Genomic DNA, 20,354 nt, shown 5'->3' with positions numbered 1-20,354 from the left:
CTCCCCCACCCCCAGAGTTTCTATTTTTTACACTGGAACCGCCCCCCCGGAATTGGGGGCGCGGCCTCTTTAAGACCCCACCCCGTAGAGGTTTAAGGTGGACCCCGCCTGTTGCGCGGCCCCTTTAAGGTGGGGGCGTGGTTCAGTTAAGTCCCGCCCCTCGGGTTAGGCCCCGCCCACGCGTGTCTTCCGCCTGCTGTGACCCTGCAGACCACGCCCCGTTCTATTAAGGAGGGGCGTGGTCTGTACCCCTTGGCCCCGCCCCCGCGCTGCTTTCAGGGATTCGCGCCGAAGCCATAACCCCGCCCCCTCCTTGTCCCCGCCCCCTCAGCAGAATTTAAGAGACCGCGATGAATTATTTTTGTTAAAAGTAATAAAAGTTTTAAGGAGAACAAACGGAGGTTTGGGGGCCGTCGAGGGGTGTTCCTGGATGTGGGGGAGGGGTCGAGGGGTCTCAGCCCCCCCCTCCCCCAAACACCTTCTGCAGCAGCCGCCGGGGGGGCGCGGCCGGGGGGGGCCGAGCTTTGCGCCCCCAAATCTCCTCCTCGGTGGGTCTCTGGGTGAAGCCCCAGGGCCGGGGGGGGTTCGTGGAGCCTTTGGAGTCCTCGGAGGGGGCCCGGGGGGGGGCCCGGCGGGTGTAAAACCCCCCCTCGCGCTTGGCCTGGGCCACCTCGGCCCGGAGCCGCTGGGCCCGGACCTGGCGCTCGTAACTCAGGCGCTCGCTCAGGTGGGGCCAGCGGAACCCGGGCAGGTACTGCGGGGGGGGAGGCAATTAATCACCCCAAATACCTCCAAAACACCCCCAAATACGCCCCCCCAAAACACCCTCAAACCTGGGCAGGTACTGCGTGGGGGGGGGGGGGGCGCAGTTAAACACCCCAAATACTCCAAACCCACCCTTAAATACCCCAAAACCACCCCCAAATACCCCCCAAACATCCCTAAATACCCCTGAACCTCGGCAGGGACCGGGGGGTAAAGGAGGAGTCAGGGGACCCCCATTCAAACCCTCTCTACCTCCCCCATAAGGTTTTGGGGTGCCCAAACCCCCCCCCCCGCCCGTGTTCACCTGGGTGTCCAGGAAGGGTCCCCCCAGTACACCCACCCTGGGAGGGACCCATATCCCCTCCCTCGCCCCCCCCCGTGGTTTTGAGGTGCCCCCCCGCCCCCTCCATCCCCCCCAACCCCCCATCGCCCACCTTGAGGCTCCAGCGCTGCTCGCGGAAGGGGCTGCGGGGCCGGGCGCTCATGGGGGTCCCGTGCAGGAGTTTGGCCGCTCGTTTGGCCGCTCGTTTGTCCCGAAACTCCACCCAGCCCTCGGCAAAGGACCCCCCCGAGGGCCCTCCCGGGCGCTGCCGCCGCCGCCGAACAGACCCTCCTGCGGGTGGGGAAGACGGGGGGGGGTCAGAGCACACGGGGGGGAGGGAGACCCCAACCCAGGGGGGCTGAAAGCCCCCCGCCCCCATTTCTGTACCTCCAGGGGGTCGATGGGGCCCCCTGACCTCCCCAGGGACACCCCGAGTCCCCCCAGGACCTCCCCTGGACTCACCCTTGGGCTGCAGGAAGACCCTCCCCAGCTCCCCGTGCGGCCGCAGCAGCGCCCGCGCCTGGCGGGGCCCGAACCCCGGGGGGAGGAAGGACAAGTAAAGGACCCCCGGGACCACCGGCTTGGGGGGCGGCCCGGGGGGCGCCTCGGCCGCGGGGGGGGAGCCCTCAGGACTCTCCTCCTTTGCTTCTTCCTCCTCCTCCTGCTCTTCCTCCTCCTCTTCTTCTTCCTCCTCTTCTTCTTCTTCCTCCTCCTCCTGCTCTTCCTCCTCCTCTTCTTCTTCCTCCTCTTCTTCTTCCTCCTCCTGCTCTTCCTCCTCCTCGGCCGCCCCTCGCCGGTCCCGCTCTGCCCCGGCCATGGCCCCTGGGACAGGCAGGACGGGATTAAAGGTGGGGGAGAAACCCCCGAACACCTCCAGGGCCCCCAAAATCCCCCTCAGAGCCCCTTCCTTTCCTGCCCTCCCCCCGGGTCCGCCGCACCCCCAAACTCTCTTCAAACTCCCCCCCAAAGACCCCCCGGGACTCCCGTTCCCCCACCCCGACGGTCGTAAAACTTCAGCGCGGCCGTAAAGGAAGCGGGGGAGTCGCGAAAAGGCCGGAAAGCGCGGCGGGGGCGGGGCCTGTTCGGGGGCGGGGTTTGGCGGTGTGGTTATTGCCGGGGGCGTGGTCCTGGTGGGGGCGTGGTCTGCCGTCGGGGGGCGTGGCACGGCCGGCGCGGGAAGCGCTGGGGCGGTGTTTTGGCGGGAACGGCCCCGCCCGGCCCGAGACCCACCGGGACCCCCCCGGTGGCCCCCCAATAGCCCTCTGGGACCCAACGGGACCCCTCGGCACCCACAGAGCTCCCCGGGACCCACTGACCCCCCAGTGCCCCTCAGGCCCCCCAAAAACGTCCCGAAAGCCCCCCAGTGTTCCACTCAGTGCCCTCAATGCCCCCCTTGAGCCCCCTCACTGTGCCCCCCAGGCCCCCCTGTAGCCCCCACGGCCCCCTCAGCCATACAAATGTGCCCCACAGCCCCCCAATATCCCACTCACCTCCCCAGCGTCCCCTTAAACCCCGTCTGGGTCCCCTCAGGGCCCCTCAGCCTGCCCGAAGTCCCCCGTGTCCCCCCCGTGTCCCCCCGCCGGGGGGGTCCCGGCTGCAGCCGAGCAGTGGATTATCCTCCCCGCCATCCCCCCCTAATCCAGCAGCTGGGGGGGATTAAGGGCCCCCACAGCCCCCCCAACCTCCCCCAAACCCCTCCGGGGGCTCAGCCCATCAATGGGACCCCCTGGTCCCCTTGGTTTTGGGGGGACACCCCAAATCCCCCTCCACCCCCCCAATAATTAACATCTGGTTTAATTGGGGGGCTCAGGGGACCGTGGGAGTTCAGCCAAAGCGGGAGAGAGGGGGGGGCTGCTCCTCCCCATCAGCAGCTGGAGGGGGGATTTTGGGGGGGATTCGGGGGGGCCGGGGCAGGAGCCGCCCCCACCCCTCATTCATCGGCGGCTCCGCAGGGACCTGGAGCACCCACGGCCCAGGTGAGTGGGGAGGGGGGCACCGGGACCCCCCGTGGGGGCTGGGACGCCAGATCTCTGTCTGAGGGAGGACCTGACCCCAACCCCTTGGGGAGCTGCCCCTCACATTAGGGGCCACTCTGCCCCATCGGGGGTCCCCCCCACCCCACGGGTGCCATTACCCCCCCTACACCCCATAGAGAGCCCCCCCAGGGGGTGCTCCCCCAACCTAATGAGTGCCACTCCCTCCCTCCTCACCTCATAGGCAGCCCCCCCATGGGGTGCTGCCCCCTGCTCCATGGGGTGACCCCTGCCCCCAATAGGGTGCGACCCCTGCCCCAGTGGGTGCCATTACCCCCCCACACCCCATAGGGTGCCCCCCCATCACCCCTCAACCCCCGGGTACTCTCCCAGGGTCCCCCATAACCCCCCTCTGTCCCCCCCAAGCCCCCTCCTGGTGACCCTCCTGTTCCTGTGGCCCCCCAGACACTGTCCCCCAGCCCAGCCCCACAGGGCACCCTCTGCACCCCCCCGTGCCCCCTAAGCCCCCATAGGGTGCCATTCCTCCCCCATGGGGTGCTGCCCACCCACCCCTTTGTGCCCCCCAACCCCTCACAGGGTACTCCCACCCGTGGGGTACCCCCTGCACCCCCAGTGCCCCCTAACGCCCCCTCCGCCCCCCAGCCCGCCATGTCTCCGCCGCTGCCCACCCTGGTGGTGCCCACGGTGACCCTGCTGTCCCTGCTGCCCCCCGGGCGCTGCCCCCCGGCCCCCACGCAGCCCCACGCCATCCGGCTGGAGGGGGACCTGACGCTGGGGGGGCTGTTCCCGGTGCACGCCCGCGGCCCCGCGGGGGTGCCGTGCGGGCCGGTGAAGAAGGAGAAGGGCATCCACCGGCTGGAGGCCATGCTGTACGCGCTGGACCGCGTCAACGGCGACCCCCGCGTGCTGCCCAACCTGACGCTGGGCGCCCGCATCCTGGACACCTGTTCCCGGGACACCTACGCCCTGGAGCAGGCGCTGAGCTTCGTGCGCAGCCTCCTGCCCCCCGAGGGCGGCGACGGCCGCTGCCCCGACGGCTCCGTCCCGCACCGGCCCCCGCCCGAGCGCCTGGTGGGCGTCATCGGCGCCTCGGCCAGCTCCGTCTCCATCATGGTGGCCAACGTCCTGCGGCTCTTCGCGGTGAGGGCGGGCACGGGGGGGTTTTGGGGGCAGGGGGAGCACTGGTGGGACATGGGGGACGTCAGGAGCTTTGGGGACGTGGGGGGTCATGGGCACCTTGGCCAGCTCCGTGTCCATCGTGGTGGCCAATGCGCTGTCTGCAGTGAGGGGGGGCACAGGGGGCTTTGGGGGGATCGTTGGGGACCTCAGGGACGTTGGGGGGACATGGGGGAGCATTTGGGACACAAAGGGACATTGGGGCCGTGGGGCTCATTGGCGCCTTGGCCAGCTCCGTGTCCATCATGGTTGCCAACGTGCTGTAGCTGTTTGCGGCGGGGGGGGCGGTGGGGGGTGTTGGGGGGTTCTGGGGTCATTTGGGGAGCCGTGGGGGGTATTTGGGGTGGGGAGGCTTTGGGGTCACTGAGGGGACAGGGGAGGGAGCCACAGGACAGCACCATCCCCGCAGTGTCCCCGCAGTGTCCCCGCAGTGTGCCATCATGGCCCTTCCCTTTGGGGGGGGCCTGGACACCTGGTCCCCTCCCTGCCCCCCCTCATCCCCCCAGGGCTATTCCAGAACCTTCTCTCCCCCCCCTCCGGGTGTTCCCACAATCCCCTGGGATGGCAGCAAATGGCCCTGGGGGATTAGGGGGGATTAGGGACGGGGAGAGGGGGGGATCGGGGGGGGGGGGGGGGTGTGTCCCTCAGCACCGAGTCCCCTGAGCCCCCCCGTCCCCAATGGCCTCAGTGTCCCCCTCGTCCCCAGACCCCCCCACCTCAACAGCCCCACACTGAGCCCCCCAATTCCCCTCACCCCCCTCTCCCCGTGGCCCCCCGATGCCTCCCAGCCCCCCAATGTCCCCGAGGTCCCCAGATCAGCTGTGCCTCCACAGCCCCAGAGCTGTCACACCCCGATGTCCCCAGTGTCCCCCAAGTTGTTGGACCCCTGTGAGCGTCCCCAGTGTCCCCGATGTCCCCGATGTCCCCAATGTCCCCCAGATCCCCCAGATCAGCTACGCCTCCACGGCCCCGGAGCTGTCGGACCCCGGGCGTTACGAGTTCTTCTCGCGGGTGGTGCCCCCGGACTCGTACCAGGCCGAGGCCATGGTGGCCGTGGTGAGGGCGCTGGGCTGGAGCTACGTCAGCACCTTGGCATCCGAGGGCAACTACGGCGAGAGCGGCGTGGAGGCCTTTGTGCACAGCTCCAGGGAGGCTGGTGGGCACTGGGAGCACTGGGAGGGGACACTGGGATGTACTGGGAGGACACGGGGGTGTACTGGGACGGATGCTGGGATGTAGTGGGAACACTAGGAGGACGTTGGGATGTACTGGGAGCACTGGGAGGGCAAGCTCCGTTCTCCCCTGTGGTTCACAGTGCTGGGACACTGGGACCGGTAAGTGACTGGGCTAAACTGGGAGGGCACTGGGTTATACTGGGATGTACTGGGAGGGCAAGTCCTGCAGGAGGGGGAGGTGCTGCCCCCTCAGTGACCTCCAGTGAGTCACTGGAGTCTGGGGAGGCAATACTAGTCTGTACTGGTCCATACCTGCCCATACCAGTCCATACCGGTCCATACTGGTCTGTACTTGTCCGTACTCTCTGTACCGGTCCATACTGGTCTGTACTGGTCTGTACTGCTCTGTACCGGTCCATACTGGTCTGTACTGGTCTGTACCAGTCCATACTGGTCTGTACTGCTCTGTACCGGTCCATACTGGTCTGTACTGGTCTGTACCAGTCCATACTGGTCTGTACTGGTCTGAACTGCTCTGTACCAGTCCATACTGGTCTGTACTGGTCTGTACCGGTCCATACTGGTCTGTACTGGTCCATACTGGTCTGTACTGGTCTGTACCGGTCCATACTGGTCCATACTGGCGCAGGGGGCCTGTGCATCGCCCAGTCCATCAAGATCCCGCGGGAGCCGCGCCCGGGCGAGTTCGCGAAGGTCATCAGGCGCCTGATGGAGACGTCGACGGCGCGGGGGGTGGTGCTGTTCGCCAACGAGGACGACATCCGGTGAGCCCAGTACAGACCAGTACGGACCAGTATGAACCAGTACGGACTGGTCCTGCCCCGCACTGTCCCAGTCCCCCACAGCAGCCTCCCAGTCCCTTCCCAATGCTCCTCAGTCCCTCCCAGTAGCCCCCCAGTCCCTTCAGGTCCCCTCTCAGTGATTCCATGTTCCCCCCAGTCCATTCAAGGCCCCTCCCAGTTTGTCCCAGTCCATCCCATTAGCCCCCCAGTGTTTTCCAGTCCCTTCCAGTCTATTCAGATCCCCTCCCAGTCCCTCCCAGCAGCCCCCTGGTCCAACCCAGTCCATCCCAGTGTTTCCCAGACTCCCCCAGTCCCTCCAGGTCCCCTCCCAGCCCCTCCCAGTCGGCCCCAGTGCCCCCAGTGACGCTGTCCCCGCAGGCGGGTGCTGGAGGCGGCCACCTTGGCCAACCTGTCGGGCCACTTCTCCTGGGTGGGCTCGGACAGCTGGGGGGCCAAGATGGCCCCGGTGCAGGGGCTGGAGGAGGCGGCTCACGGGGCCATCACCATCCTGCCCAAACGGGCCTCGGTGCCAGGTCAGTCTGGGGGCTTTGGGGGGCACTGGGGGGACTATGGGGGGCACTAGGGGGGCTTTGGGGGCTATGGGGCCACCCTATGGGGCTGTGGGGGCACACTGTGGGGGAGGGTCCCATCACCATCCTGCCCAACCCTCAGTGCCTGGTGAGTCTGGGGGCACTGGGGGGTACAGGGGGCCGTGGGGGGAGGTCATCCAGCCCCATGTGGGTGGGGGGGAGGTGTTTGGGGAGGGTCCTCTCACCTTCCTGCCCCTCCATTGCTGCTCCTCAGAGTTATGGGACACCCTGAGGGGCTGCAGAGCCCCCCGGGACACTGAGGGGGGGCAATAACGCTGTGGGACACCCTGTGGGGTCCCTCGTGACACTTGGGACCCCCCGCGACCCTTTAGGCCCCCCCTGTGCCCCGGGTACCCCCCTGACTCCTTGGGCCCCCCGTGCCCCCCTCTGTGCCCCCCAGGGTTCGACGAGTACTTCACGTCCCGGTCCCTGGAGAACAACCGGCGCAACCTCTGGTTCCACGAGTTCTGGGAGGACGATTTCAACTGTCGCCTCCCCCACGGGGGGGGCGACGGGGACCCCGCGGGCGGGGCCGGGACCCCCGTGCGCAAGTGCACAGGTACCACCCCCCGACCCCCCTCCCTACTCTGCAGAGACCCCCCGGGGTCACCCCTCGGTCCCCCCCAACTTACGGGACCCCCGGGGGTCCCTGAACCCCTCCCGTGTGGGGCAGAGCCTCCCTCCCCTCCCCGCGGTCCCACCCCCGTGCCCCCCAGCCGAGGCAGCCCCGGGGGTCCCTGAACACCCCCCCACCCCCTTCCCCTGTGGGTCCCTGACCCCCCGTGCCCCCAGGCCGGGAGCGGATCGGGCGGGACTCGCCCTACGAGCAGGAGGGGAAGGTGCAGTTCGTCATCGACGCCGTCCTGGCCATGGCCCACGGGCTGCACTCGCTGCTGGGCGAGGCCTGCCCGGGGGGGGGGCTCTGCCCCAGCATGGACCCCCCCGACGGCCGCCAGCTGCTCGCCCACATCCGCAGGGTGGCCTTCAACGGTACTGGGGGCACTGGGAGGGGCTGGGGGGCACTGGGAGCGGCTGGGGGCACTGGAGGCCATACTGGGAAGCACTGGGATGTACTGGGGGGCACTGGGAAGGAACTAGGGCACACTGGGTGCCACACTGGGACAAACTGGAGGACATTGGAGGAGACTGGGGGGCACTGAAGGCCACACTGGGACATACTGAGGGGCTCTGGAAACCCTACTGGCCCTTATTGGGATGTACTGGGAAGTGCTGGGTGGGGACTGTGGAGCACTGGGAGGGGTTGGGGGCCTTAATGTGATGAACTGGGAGGCACTGGAGGCCATACTGGGAACACTGGTTTGCCCTGTAGGGGGGGGTATGTTGGTGCTGGGGTGGCACTGGGGGTTAGTGCTTTATACAGGTCTGTACTGGTCCATACTGATCTGTACTGGTCCGTACTGGTGTGCAGGCAGCGCGGGCACCCCGGTGTCCTTCAATGAGAACGGAGACGCCCCGGGACGTTACGACATCTTCCAGTTCCAGGGGGGCAACGGCACCGGCGCCTACAGGGCCGTGGGGCAGTGGGTGCAGGGGCTGCGCCTGCAGGTGGGGCTGGGACCCCCAGGGTGGGACCCCTGAACCCCCCCAGGTCCCTCTGAGTCCCCAGTTTCCCCCTGAGTCCCCCCCAACCCACCCCTGAGCCCCCAAATCCCCGTAACCCCTAAAACCCCCCTGAATCCCCCCAACTCCCCCAGGGGTGCCCCCCCACAGTCAACTGGTGGGATCCCAGTGGCCAACTGGGGGCTCTGGTTGGGGGGTTCCCCTGTTCCCCCTGGGCAGGTGGGGTGTCCATGGGGGGTTGGGGGGGTCCCTGGGGGAGTTTGGGGGATGGTCCATGGGGATGTCTACGGGATGTTTGGGTGTCCATGGGGGGTCTTTCACCCTGTTCTCCCCCAGGAGGAGGCCGTGGTGGGGGGTCCCACTCGATGTCTCCCCCCTCCCCGGTGTGCAGCCTGCCGTGTGGGGGGTCCGTGGTGGGTTTGGGGGGGTCTATGGGGTCTCACGCTGTGTCCCCCCCAGGAGGAGGCCATGGCGTGGGGGTCCAACTCGACGTCCCCCCCGCCCTCGGTGTGCAGCCTGCCCTGCGGCCCCGGCGAGCGCAAGAAGCCGGTGAAGGGGGTTCCGTGCTGCTGGCACTGCGAGCTCTGCGGGGGGTACCAGTACCGCGCCGACCCCCTGACCTGCCTGCCCTGCGCCTCCCACCTGCGGCCCACCCCCGACCGCACGGCCTGCCGGCCCACGCCGGTGCTGCGCCTGCGCTGGGGCGACCCCTGCGCCGCGGTGCCGGTGGCCCTGGCCACGCTGGGGCTCATGGCCACGGCCTTCGTGCTGGCCACCTTCGTGCGCCACCACGACACGCCCATCGTGAAGGCGTCGGGCCGCGAGCTCAGCTACGTCCTGCTGGCCGGCATCGCCCTGGTCTACGCCATCACCTTCCTCATGGTGGCCGAGCCCGGCGTGGGCGTCTGTGCCCTGCGCCGCCTCTTCCTGGGGCTCGGCATGAGCCTCACCTACGCCGCCCTGCTCACCAAGACCAACCGCATCTACCGCATCTTCGAGCAGGGTGAGGGGACGGGGGGGCACAGGGGCTTGGGGGGGGGCCGGGTGAGGGGCAGGAGCTGAGGGGTGTGGGACAGGCTGTCCCCACCCCTGCGCCCCTCACCCAGACCAGCCACGGCTACGGTGTCACCGAGAGGGGAGTTGGGGGGGCCCAAGAGTTCCGGGGGTGCCCAGGTGACACCTGGGGACACGCGGGGGGCTGGGAAGGGACCTTGGAGACGAGGCCGAGGGATGTGGGGTGGGGTCCCACCTATACTGACCCACCACACCTCGTACCAGGCGTGTCCCGGGGGTGCCCAGGTGTCCCAGGTGCCCCCTGACCCCGCGTGCCCCCCAGGTAAGCGCTCGGTGACGCCGCCGCGGTTCATCAGCCCCACGTCCCAGCTGGTGATCACCTTCACCCTCAGTGGCCTCCAGCTGGTGGCCGCGGCCACGTGGCTGCTGGTGCGGCCGCCCCACGCCCTCATCGACTACGAGATGGGCCGGACCCCCGACCCCGAGGCGGCGCGGGGGGTCCTGCGCTGCGACATGGCCGAGGGGGCCACGCTGGCCTGCCTGGCCTACGCGCTGCTGCTCATGCTCACCTGCACCGTGTACGCCGTCAAGGCCCGCGGCGTCCCCGAGACCTTCAACGAGGCCAAGCCCATCGGCTTCGCCATGTACACCACCTGCGTGGTGTGGCTCGCCTTCGGGCCCATCTTCTTCGGGGCCGCCCAGTCCGCTGACAGGGTGAGCTGAGAGGGCATCTGGGGTCCCTGGGGGTGTGTTTGGGGTCCCTGGGGGGGTATTTGGGGTCCCTGGGGGCACACACATCCTCTGTGCTCGCTTTCGGACCCATCTTCTTCGGGGCTGCTCAGTTGGCTGAGAGGGTGAGGAGGGCGTTCGGGGGTCCCCAAGGGGTATCTGGGGGGTCCCTGGGTGTTTTTGGGGTCCCTGGGGGCACACACGTGGTTCAGTAGGATTTGAGGTTCCCCTGGTTTTGGGGTGCAGGTCCATGTGCTGACGGTGCCCATGAGCCCTGGGGTGGGGGGTGGTTGGGTTTGGGGGGCTCGGGGGGTGATGGGGTTTGGGTTGGGGGTCTCACCGCTCAGCAAGTTTTGGGGTCCCGTTTCCGGGGTGCAGGTCCACGTGCAGATGGCCACGCTGACGGTGTCCATGAGCCTCTCGGCCTCGGTGCCCCTGGGGCTCCTTTATGCCCCCAAGGTCTACGTGATCCTCCTGCACCCCGAGCGCAACCAGCCCAAGCGCCGCGGGGACCCCCCCCCGTAGGGACCCCGCACCTGGGGGGGCTCCCAGCACCCCCAGACCCCCCTCACCCCACCCCCACCCCAATAAAGCTGCTCCTGCAACCCCCCCAGGAACCCCCTTTGTTTGGGGGTGACACAGAGCCGGCAGCGGGGGGCAGGGGGTTTACGGGGGGGCAGGGGGTTTATTACAAGGATACAGTGGGTTTATTGGGGGGGTTTATTAGGGGGCACAGTGGGTTTATTGGGGGGGTTTATTAGGGGGCACAGTGGGTTTATTAGGGGGTAGAGTGGGTTTATTGGGGGGTTTTATTAGGGGGTACTGTGGATTTATTGGGGTACAGTGGGTTTACTGGGAGGGCACAGTGGGTTTCTTTGGGGTGGAGGGAGTTGCAGGGGGTTTATTGGGGGGAGGGTCCCCATTTTCAGTAGGGCATGGACTTCTGGGATCCCTCAGGGCGGGGCTTCGGGGGCCCCACCAGCAGCTCCAGCCACCGGGTCAGGGTGGGGGGGTCTGGGGGTGACTGTGGGGGGAAAAGGGGGGGTCAGGGGGTTCATGCCCCAGGATCCCGTGTGCCCCTGAGAACCACCCCAAGAGCCCCCCCAAACGCCTAAGACCAACCCTGGGACCCTCCCCGTGACTCCAGGACCCCCCAAAACCCACTGAGACCCATAAAACCACTCCCAGGATCCCCCTCAGTGCCCTCCAGAGACCCCAAAAACACCCCCAGGGTTCCCCCAGCATCCCTGGGACCCCCCCTCTCCCAAACTGGCTGTAAGGGACCCCAGGTGCCCCCCTGGAACCTCAAATTGCCCCCAGACCCCACAACCTGCCCCATAGACCCCCCAACCCCCACCCAGGGACCCCTAAATCCCCCCAGGACCCCTCCAAAGCACTCACGGGGATGGGGGGGGCCCCCTCGGGGGGGGGCAGCAGCCGCACCCCCCCACTCTGGGGGTACCCTGGGTCCAACTCCAGCGTCCAGAGGGTCTCGGCCCCCCGGGGACCCCCCAGGACCCGCAGGAGCCCCAACTCGGGCTGCCAGTCCAGGGCAAACCTGGGGGGGGAAACAGGGCTTGGGGACCCCCCTGAACACCGGGAACCCCCCCCAGAATCCAGGGAACACCCCCTGGACACCAGGGATCCCTCTCAAACTCTGGGGCCCCCCAGAATCCGGAGCACCCCCAAGACCCCCCCGCACCTGTCCTTTAGGTGTCCCCCCCCTCCCCGTCCCCCAGGTGTCCCCTCCCCTGTCCCTCAAGTGTCCCCTCCCCTGTCCCCAGGTGTCCCCTCACCTGTCCCCTCCCCTGTCCCCAGGTGTCCCCTCCCCTGTCCCCAGGTGTCCCCTCACCTGTCCCTCAGGTGTGTCACCTCCTCCCACAGCCCCCACCCGTCCCAGCAGCGCCGCTGCAGCTCCAGCAGCCCCGGGCCCAGGGGGGGTGGCAGCGGCAGGGGGGGACCCTGGGGGGGAAGGGGGAATGGTGAGACCCCAAAACTGCCCCCCCAGGCCCTCCCAGTGCCCCCCACCTGCCCCTCCAGACCCCCAACTCAGTTCCTGACCCTCAAGTGCCCTCCCAACCCGTCCACCCCCCAAAAGTGCCCCCCAGGAGCCCCTTCCCACCCCGAGACCCCAAATTCCCCCTCCCCAGCTCTCCAGATGATCCCCAACCCCCCCCAGCCCCTCGGGTTCCCCCCACCCCCCAAGTGCCCCCTCAGCCCCCAACCACCCTCCAAATGCCCCCCCCAAGACCCCAAATCTCCCCCAGCCTCCCCAAATCCCCCCAGCCCCTCACCAGCACTCGGACCCCCCCCCGGGGGCTGTGGCTCAGGCGCAGGGGGGGCAGCGAGCCGGGGGAGGGTCCCGGGGGGGGTCCCAGTTCCAGCTCCAGCTCCAGCTCCAGCTCGGGGGTCCCTGAGGGGGGGGGCAGCACCCGGACCCCCGACAGGGCCTGGTACAGGTGGCACGAGGCCCCCGCCCTGCGACCACCGGTCAGTGGGGGGGCACAGGACCCCCCCGGTGTGGGGGTACCTTTGTGGGGGTGTGTCTCCCCCCCAAATTCCTGGGTCCCCCCAGTTCCCAGAACCCCCCCCCACATACCTGGACATACCTGGGTCCCCACTGAACCCCTCCAGACACCTCCAAACCTCCCGGGTCTCTTCCAGGACCCCCCAACCCGGGGACCTGCCCCCCACCCCTGCTGGTCTCTCTCAGGACCCCCCAAGATACCCCCAAAATCCCGCGTCCCCCCCGCCCCTCCCAACAACCCAAGCCCCGCCCCTCCATCAGGCCCCGCCCACCTCTCCGTGGCCCCGCCCCCTCACCTGGTGGCCGCCCCCCTGTGGCTCCTCAGCGCCCCCTGCCGGCCGAGCCGCCCCCGCCGTCGCTCCTGAACCCGCCGGAGCAACTGCGGGGGGGAGACCCCAAAATGGGGGGGAGAGACCCCAAAATGGGGGGGTAGACCCCGAACTGGGGGGGAGACCCCAAATTGAGGGGGAGAGACCCCAAACTGGGGGAGAGACCCCAAAATGAGGCGGGGGAGACCCCAAAACAGGGGGGAGAGACCCCAAATTGAGGGAGAGAGACCCCAAACTGGGGGTAGAGACCCCAAACTGGGGATAATTTGGGATCCCCCCCTCCCAAACCCGGGGGAATCCCATGTTGAAGAGGGCTGAGACCCAAGACTTGGGGGGGGCGAGAGCCCCAAAGTGGGGAGGAACCATAAAATGGGGTGATTGAAACCCCAGAATGGAGGGGACCCCAAATTGGGGGGGGGACACTGAAACCACAAAAGCAGAGTGGAGACAGAAACCCCAAACTTTTGGGGGACAGAGACACAAAATTAGGGCTGGACCCCAAAATGGGGGTGGAACTGAAAAATGAAATGTGGGGGGAACCCCAATAGGACGGCAGGGTCACCCCAAGCCGGGAGGGAGGAACCCCCCAGGGGCAGAGGGACCCTGAGGGGGGTGACCCCCCCATCTCACCTCGTCCCGTCTCTCGGTGGCCTCACGAATCTTCACCTGCAGCTCCTCTTGCTGGGGGGAACAGCACCCATGGGATCCTCCCAGCACCCACGGGACCCCTCAGGACCCATGGGACCTCCCCCAGCACCCATGGGACCCCCTCACACCTATGGAACCCCCTCAGCACCCATAGGATCCTCCCAGCACCCACAGGACCCCTCAGGACCCATGGGACTCCCTCAGCAGCCATGGGACCTCCCCCAGCACCCATGGGACCCCCTCAGGACCCATAGGACCCCCTCACCCCAATACCCCCTCTAATCCACACACAGCCAAGGGACTCCCCCCGGACCCACACTGGCCCCCCAGCCCCCCTTTAGCCACCCCACAGCCCCCATATTCCCACTTCCATCACCCCCCCACCCATAGGACCCCCCCCAGACCCCCAAGCCCTCCCTGTCCCTGCCTGGCCTGGACCCCCAGGACCCCCCACACCCATGGGACCCCCCCAGACCCCCCGTACCTGCTGGGTCCGGGCCCCCAGGACTGCCCTGAGCCGCTGCAGCAGCCGCTGCCCCTTCCCCAGCTGGGTGAGGGTGGGGGGCACAGCCCCCTCCAGGGCCCCCAGGGCCCCCCTGTACCCCAACTTCAGCTCCTGCCACTGGCCCCGGGCCTGGGCTGCAGCCTCACCTGGGGGGGCACCTGTCAGACCCCTGGAATGGGGACCCCAAACACCCCCAAAGGGAACCTGAGGACCCCCAAGCCCCCCCAAAAGAGGGGGACCCCAAAAACCACCCCCTGAAATGCAGAGTACCCCAAATAGCCCCAAATGGGGATCCCAAACACCCCCAAAGGGAACCTGGGAACCCCCAAATGGGACCTGGGTGTCCAGGAAACCCCAAACCCCGTCCCAGACTCCCTCATTTTGGCTCTCTCAGCCCCCCCAGAAGAGATCAGGAGGACCCAGGGGAGACTCAGGGGTCTCTGGGGCTGGGGGGGCCCCAGAGCTTTGGGAATGGTTGGGGGATTTGGGGGGTCAGGGGGGCTTGGGGGGCTCACACACGCCATGGGCTCAGTTTGGGGGGCCAGGGAGGTTTGCGGGGCTCACAGAAGCCCTGGGCTCGGTTTGGGGGTTCAGGGGTGGGTCAGGGGGCTCACAGAGACCCTGGGTTCAGTTTGGGGGGGTCAGGGGTTTTGGGGGGCTCACGGAGGCCGGCGGGGGCCGGGGGCAGCCCCGGGTTCTCGATGACCCCCAGGAGCAGCCGCAGCACCCGGAGCTGGGACAGGAGCAGCTTCTGCTTCCGACGGGTGTCCTGGGGAGGTTTGGAGGGTCAGGGGGTCACAGGGGGCACTTTTGTGGGTCAGGGGGAAGTTTGGGGGGTCAAGGATGGGGGTGAAAGAGAGATTTGGAGGGATAATTGGGAGGGTTTGAGGAAAATATGGGGGCCAGAGAGAAGGGCAGAAAATGGGGGCGGTCAGGGAAGGTTTGAGGTATAAATGTGGAGGAGGCCAGGGAGGGATTTGGGAGATAAATTTGGGGGTCACAGGGAGATTCGGGCCTAAATGAGGGGGGGGTGGGCTGTGAGAATTTGGGGGGAGCATCAAGGGTATATGAGAATTTGGGGGGGGCATCAAGGGGAGGTTTGGGGGGCAAATAGGGAGGCCAAAAACAGCCGAGGGGGGAATGTGAGTGCTGAGGGGGGGTTATGGAGGGGCGGGGGGGTCTCACCACTTGATGTTCCACCAGGACCGGGGCCGGGACATCCCCCTCCTCCTCCAAGGCCAGGGCGGCCTCGAGGGCCGTCAGCACCCTGGGGACACCCGAGGGGACACCCGTGGGCATGGGGGGGACACACCAAGGGACCCCTTAAAGACCCCTGTGAGGATCAGGGGGGGCATCCCAGGGACCCCAGTGGGACCCGATAACTCCTCAGGGACCCCAATGGGGATCGAGGGGGACATCCCAGGGACCCCGCTGGGACCCCTTCAGGTCCCGTGAGGACCCAATGACCCCTCAGGGACCCTCGTGGGGACGGGGGGGGACCCCCTAGGGACCCCAATGGGCCCCGCAGACGCCTCAGGGATCCCCGGGAGGCCCCGGTAACCCCTTCAGACCCCCCAGCTGCCCCCCGTTCCAGGATGGCGGCGGGGTTCCCTCAGGGGTTCCCGCCATGGGGGGGGTCTCGCGCTCACCCCCCCGCGCGCTCCAGTCGCGCCGCCATCGCCGCCGCGCCTTCCCGCGCTCCCGCCTCGTCCGCCCACCCGGCAAAGGCGGCCAATCAGCGCCCGCGGCCTGCCCCTCTGACCAATCACCGCCCACCACCTCCCTCAACGACCAATGACCGCCTGGGCAAGTCGCATCGCGGCCCCGCCCCACACAAACTGACAACCAATCGCCGTACGCGGCGAGGACGTCCCGCCCCCTCCGTTGCCGTGGAGACGAGACAGTCGCCGCCATCTTGGGAGTGGCAGGCTGGGGGCACTGGGTTGTACTGGGAGGCAGCGGGAGGGATCTCTATGCGGTCCAATGGTCTTTATAGGGTCCCAGGGGGTCTCTATGGGGTCCCTCCCCCCAATAACCACACGACTCCTCTTCCCACATCCCCCTTTGGGGGAGGGGCCTTTATTCCCCCCCAATTTGGGGAGCAGGGTGGGGGAGGGGTGTCCCCCAATCTGGGGGGGGTACACACACGACACCCCTCCCCCCACTCATCGCCGCCGCCGTCGCTGCACGAGGGTCCAGCCGTCGGGGGGGGGCGGGGGTGTCCCGCACTCCATCGCCTGGGGCAATGACGTCATCAGTGGGGTCCCGATTACATAATCAGTGGGACACCCCCACCTGTGACGTCATCACTGCCCCCCCGGGGTTAAACCAGTCCCCTGCTTTAACCAGCCCCTCCCAGTATATCCCAGTCTCCTCCCAGTCCCCTGCCTCCCCCCAGCTCCCTCCCAGTATATCCCAGTCAATCCCAATCCTTGCCCACTTTGATAACATCACCAGTAACCCCTCCCCAATCTGATGATGTCACAACTGCCCTCCCCAAACCAGGGGGTCCCAGCCCCCCTCCCCCAATCCTGGGCATCCCCCCCACCTATGACATCATCAGGGGCCCCATCAATGATGTCATCACCCCCCTGAGGTCACACTCCCCTTACCTCTTCCTCCTCTTCCTCCTGCTCGTGGCCAGGGGGTGTCCCAGGGGGGCTCTGGGGTGTCCCGGGGGAGCTCGGGGGGGTCCCGGGGGGGCTCTGGGGGTCCCCCCCGGGCCGGGCCGTGGCCAGGGCGGTGGCCAGGGCAGGGCCCCTTCGGGCCAGAGCCCCCAGGGCCGCCCCCACCCCCACCGTGTCCCCCCCCCGCGCCCGGGAGAACAACGTCAGCAGCTCCCGGCTCACCTGGAACGGGGAAACTGGGATGGACTGGGACGGACTGGGACGGACTGCGATGGACTGGGGGAGTTACTCGGGACATAGTGGAAAGGACCAGGGGGTGCCAGGAGGGAGAAAAAAAGAGCACTGGGAGAGTACTGGTTTATACTGGGAAAGGACTAGGAAGCACTGGGAGCACTGAGGGATGGGGTAGGAGCCTGGGAATGAACTGGGCTGTACTGGGAGCGCCTGGGGATGAACTGGGCTGTACTGGGAGCACCTGGGGATGAACTGGGCTGTACTGGGAGCACCTGGGGATGAACTGGGATGGACTGGGAGTGCCTGGGGCGGTGCTGGGCAGCTGCTGGGAGGCCCCTGGCCCATACTGGCCCACATTGGTCCGTACTGGTCCCACCTGCTCCAGGCTGCCGTCCTCCACCACGGTGTCGAACTCGTTGTCCATCACCTCAGCCAGGAAATCCTCCACCTCCTCCTGCTCCAGGTCAGCTGGGGGGGGCACAGGGGGGGGTCACCCCTGTCCCTTCCCCCCCCCGGGTCCCTCCTCCCCCTCCCTGCCCCCCCCGGGGTGGGGGAGGGGCGGCACCCACCGTTCTGGGTGAAGAAATCGAGCAGGGCCGAGCGGAGCCAGGCGGCCTTTTCGGGGCCCTGCGGCCCCCCAAAGCCCTGGGCCACGGCCAACTGGGGGGGACACGGGGACACTCATGGGGACAGCCCAGGAGGGACACGGGGGACCCCAGCGCTGCCCCTCCCACCCAGATCCCCCCAAATGGCCTCCCCCGTGTGTCCCCCTCCATGTCCTATCCCCCCAGCCTGTCACAGCCCCCCAGTGTCACCCTGTGGGTCCCCCCCGTGTCTCCTCCCAGTGCCACTCGTGTCCCGCTCGTGTCACCTCCAGTGTCCCCCCCTCTCTCCCCAGGTGACCCCCGTGTTCCCGAAGCCCTCCCTCACCTGCAGCGCCGCCCACCCCCCCAGCACGGCCCCCACGCCCTCCGCGAACAGCGCCCGGGCCTCCGCCGCGGAGGCCGCCATGACGGCGCTGCGCAGGGCGCGCGGCCGAGCGCCGAGTCACCGATCGGAGCGGGGCCGTCGGGCGACGCCCGAGCCGCCGATGGCGGAGGGGGCACGGCCATGATGAGGGGCGTGTGCCAAGGGGAGGCGTGGCCAACGCCAGCGTCCGATCGGGACTACAACTCCCGGCAGCCCCCGCGCGACCGCGGTCACGTGACGCGGTGAGGGGGCGGGGGGGCCCTGGGGATTGGGGGGGTGATGGGGGGAAAGGGGGCCGGGGGGATCTGGGGGCTCGGAGGGGCTGCAGCAGGTGCGGAGGGGGCACGGGGGGGCCGTGGGGGGATAGAGAAGGTCGGGGCGCTATGGGGGGGGCAACGGGTGTGGGGGGCTCGGGGGCCATGGGGGCGCACGGGGCGCTGTGGGAGGTGGGGGGGCTGGGGGGCACAGGGGGCTGGGGGGCACAGAGGGCTCTGTAGAAGCTGTAGGGGGGTGTAGGGACCCTGGTGGTGTCTAAGGGCTGGGGGGCAGAGGGGCACGCAGGGGCCGTGGGGGGCTATGGGTGACACAGAGACTATAGGGGGTGCAGGGGTTATAGGAAGGCATGGGGGGCTATAGGGGGGCTATAGGGGGTGCAGGGGGTATAGGAAGGCACGGGGGGCTATAGGGGGGCTATAGGGGGTGCAGGGGGGTTATAGGAAGGCATGGGGAGCTCTAGGGGGGCTATAGGGGGGTGCTGCAGGGTTTATTAGGGACGGCACGGGGGGCTATAGGGGGGCGGGCTATAGGGGGTGCAGGGGTTATAGGAAGGCACGGGGGGGCTGGGGCCTAGGGGGGCTATAGTGTGTGCATGGGTTATAGGAAGGCATGGGGGGAGGGGCTTATAGGGGGGCTACTATAGGGGGTGCAGGGGTTATTCGGAGGCACGGGGTGCTCTAGGGGGGCTATAGGGGGTGCAGGGGTTATAGGAAGGCACGGGGGGCTATAGGGGGGCTATAGGGGGTGCAGGAAGGCTATAGGGGTTCACAGGGGCTGGGGGGGGGCACATTCCATGCCTATAGGATCCAGAGGGGCTGGAGGGGGTGTACAGGGTGGGTCTGGGGACGGGTTAGGGTGGGATGGGGAGGGCTGGGGCGCCTACAGCATCCATGAGCGGGTACCTATAACATGACATATCCAGGGGGGCAGAGGGGTACCTGTATCATCGGGGGGGGCACCTCTATCACCCGTAGGAGGTGAGAGGGGCACCTGTAAATCCATGGGGGGGGCTGAGGGTACCTATAGGATCCGGGGGGGGAGCTGGGGGCACCTATAGGATCCTGGGGGGGTCAGCTACACCATCCATGAGGGGGCTGGGGGTACCCATAAGATCCATGGGGGGGGGCTGGGGGTACCTATATCGTCCATGGGATCCATAGGGGGGTACTCACGGGGGGGGGCTGCCCCCGGAAGTCCCTCCTCCGGAGGAAGCGCCGCCGGTGTGTGCGGGGGGAGGGGGGGGCGGGGGATGCTCTCAGCCCCCCCAGACCTCGGGAACCCCCCAATTAACCCCCTGCCTTCATCAGTCAGCCCCTCCCCCCCCGAATTACCCCCTTTCCCCCCAAACCGAACCCTCTTTGTCTCTCCCCTCCAGGTCCCCCCGCGGGGGCCGGGGGGGCTGACGCGGCCACCGCCGGTGACACCGGGGGTGGGAGTGAGACCCCCGAAAGCGAGGTGACCCCCCCGGACCCCTCACCTGGACCCCCCCAGCCCCCCGCGGCACCTGAATCCCCCCAAAACCTCCCTCCGGATACCTGGACCCCCCCAAACCCCACCGCGGACACCCGAGCCCCTCCCCCCGGACACCTGAGACCCCCCCAAATCCCCTCACCTGGGCCCACCCCCCCCGCGGCACCTGAACCCCCCAAATCCCTCGGACACCCGAACTCCCCCCGGACACCTGAAACCCCCCCAACGCCCCCCCCGTGGGCACGTGACACCCCCCCCCGACACCCCCCCGGACACCTAAGACCCCCCAAATCCCCCTCCCCGGACCCCTCCGGACACCTGAGACCCCCCAAATCCCCCTCCCCGGACACCTGAGACCCCCCAAATCCCCCTCCCCGGACCCCACCCCCACCCCATAGGAGCACCTGAGCCCCCTCTGCTCCGGGGGGGAGGACGCCCCCCCCATTGAAGGGGTGGGGGGGTGGTCCCAGCCATGGCCGCCGACCCGGGGGACCCCAAATCCCCCCCCAAATCCCCCCCCCAGTCCCCCCCCAAACGGTTCTTCCGGCGCAGCGTGGAGGTGCTGGAGGAGGAGGGGGGGGGCGGGGAGCGGGGGGGGGAGCCCCCCGCGGGGGGGGGCG

At 68.2% G+C, this 20,354-nt stretch overlaps 4 protein-coding genes across 6 annotated transcripts; 1 reads left to right on the top strand and 3 right to left on the bottom strand.

Moving 5' to 3' along the window:
- Positions 1-353: 353 nt before the first annotated feature.
- Positions 354-5,369, bottom strand: LOC113999249 (activator of basal transcription 1-like). 2 transcript variants are annotated; one of them, XM_027742550.2, is made up of 4 exons: positions 5,290-5,369; positions 1,550-1,909; positions 1,200-1,378; positions 354-754 (listed from the first exon to the last, which is right to left on the bottom strand). In XM_027742550.2, exons 2-4 carry the CDS (start codon positions 1,902-1,904, stop codon positions 455-457), a joined length of 834 nt encoding a protein of 277 aa, XP_027598351.1. In that variant the 5' UTR covers positions 1,905-1,909; positions 5,290-5,369; the 3' UTR covers positions 354-454. The 2 variants fall into 2 exon arrangements, with proteins under 2 accessions (XP_027598351.1, XP_027598350.1); XM_027742549.2 differs by lacking the exon at positions 5,290-5,369 and adding an exon at positions 2,083-2,188.
- LOC113999246 (metabotropic glutamate receptor 6-like) lies at positions 3,730-10,758 on the top strand. Its single transcript, XM_027742540.2, has 10 exons — positions 3,730-4,221; positions 5,197-5,413; positions 6,082-6,217; positions 6,614-6,768; positions 7,226-7,384; positions 7,618-7,815; positions 8,255-8,391; positions 8,866-9,409; positions 9,743-10,134; positions 10,528-10,758. The coding sequence occupies exons 1-10, from the start codon at positions 3,730-3,732 to the stop codon at positions 10,672-10,674; spliced, it is 2,577 nt and encodes an 858-aa protein (XP_027598341.1). The 3' UTR covers positions 10,675-10,758.
- A 74-nt stretch (positions 10,759-10,832) lies between these two features.
- Positions 10,833-15,846, bottom strand: ZWINT (ZW10 interacting kinetochore protein). Its single transcript, XM_039391212.1, has 9 exons — positions 15,344-15,846; positions 14,822-14,927; positions 14,138-14,304; positions 13,636-13,686; positions 12,973-13,055; positions 12,444-12,627; positions 12,002-12,111; positions 11,551-11,707; positions 10,833-11,173 (listed from the first exon to the last, which is right to left on the bottom strand). Exons 1-9 carry the CDS (start codon positions 15,455-15,457, stop codon positions 11,075-11,077), a joined length of 1,071 nt encoding a protein of 356 aa, XP_039247146.1. The 5' UTR covers positions 15,458-15,846; the 3' UTR covers positions 10,833-11,074.
- Positions 15,847-16,207: 361 nt separating this feature from the next.
- TSR2 (TSR2 ribosome maturation factor) lies at positions 16,208-18,055 on the bottom strand. Of its 2 annotated transcripts, XM_027742574.2 has the most exons (5): positions 17,950-18,055; positions 17,589-17,679; positions 17,396-17,487; positions 16,771-17,007; positions 16,208-16,395 (listed from the first exon to the last, which is right to left on the bottom strand). In XM_027742574.2, exons 1-5 carry the CDS (start codon positions 18,028-18,030, stop codon positions 16,324-16,326), a joined length of 573 nt encoding a protein of 190 aa, XP_027598375.1. In that variant the 5' UTR covers positions 18,031-18,055; the 3' UTR covers positions 16,208-16,323. The 2 variants fall into 2 exon arrangements, with proteins under 2 accessions (XP_027598375.1, XP_039247147.1); XM_039391213.1 differs by lacking the exon at positions 16,771-17,007.
- Positions 18,056-20,354: the final 2,299 nt, after the last annotated feature.

This window comes from Pipra filicauda, unplaced genomic scaffold, assembly GCF_003945595.2.
Source record: "Pipra filicauda isolate LSUMZ 115617 unplaced genomic scaffold, ASM394559v2 scaffold910_size53023_pilon, whole genome shotgun sequence".
Lineage (NCBI taxonomy): Eukaryota > Metazoa > Chordata > Aves > Passeriformes > Pipridae > Pipra > Pipra filicauda.
Note: the sequence above shows the minus strand (reverse complement) of the source record. Positions and strands in the feature narration are given on the sequence as shown.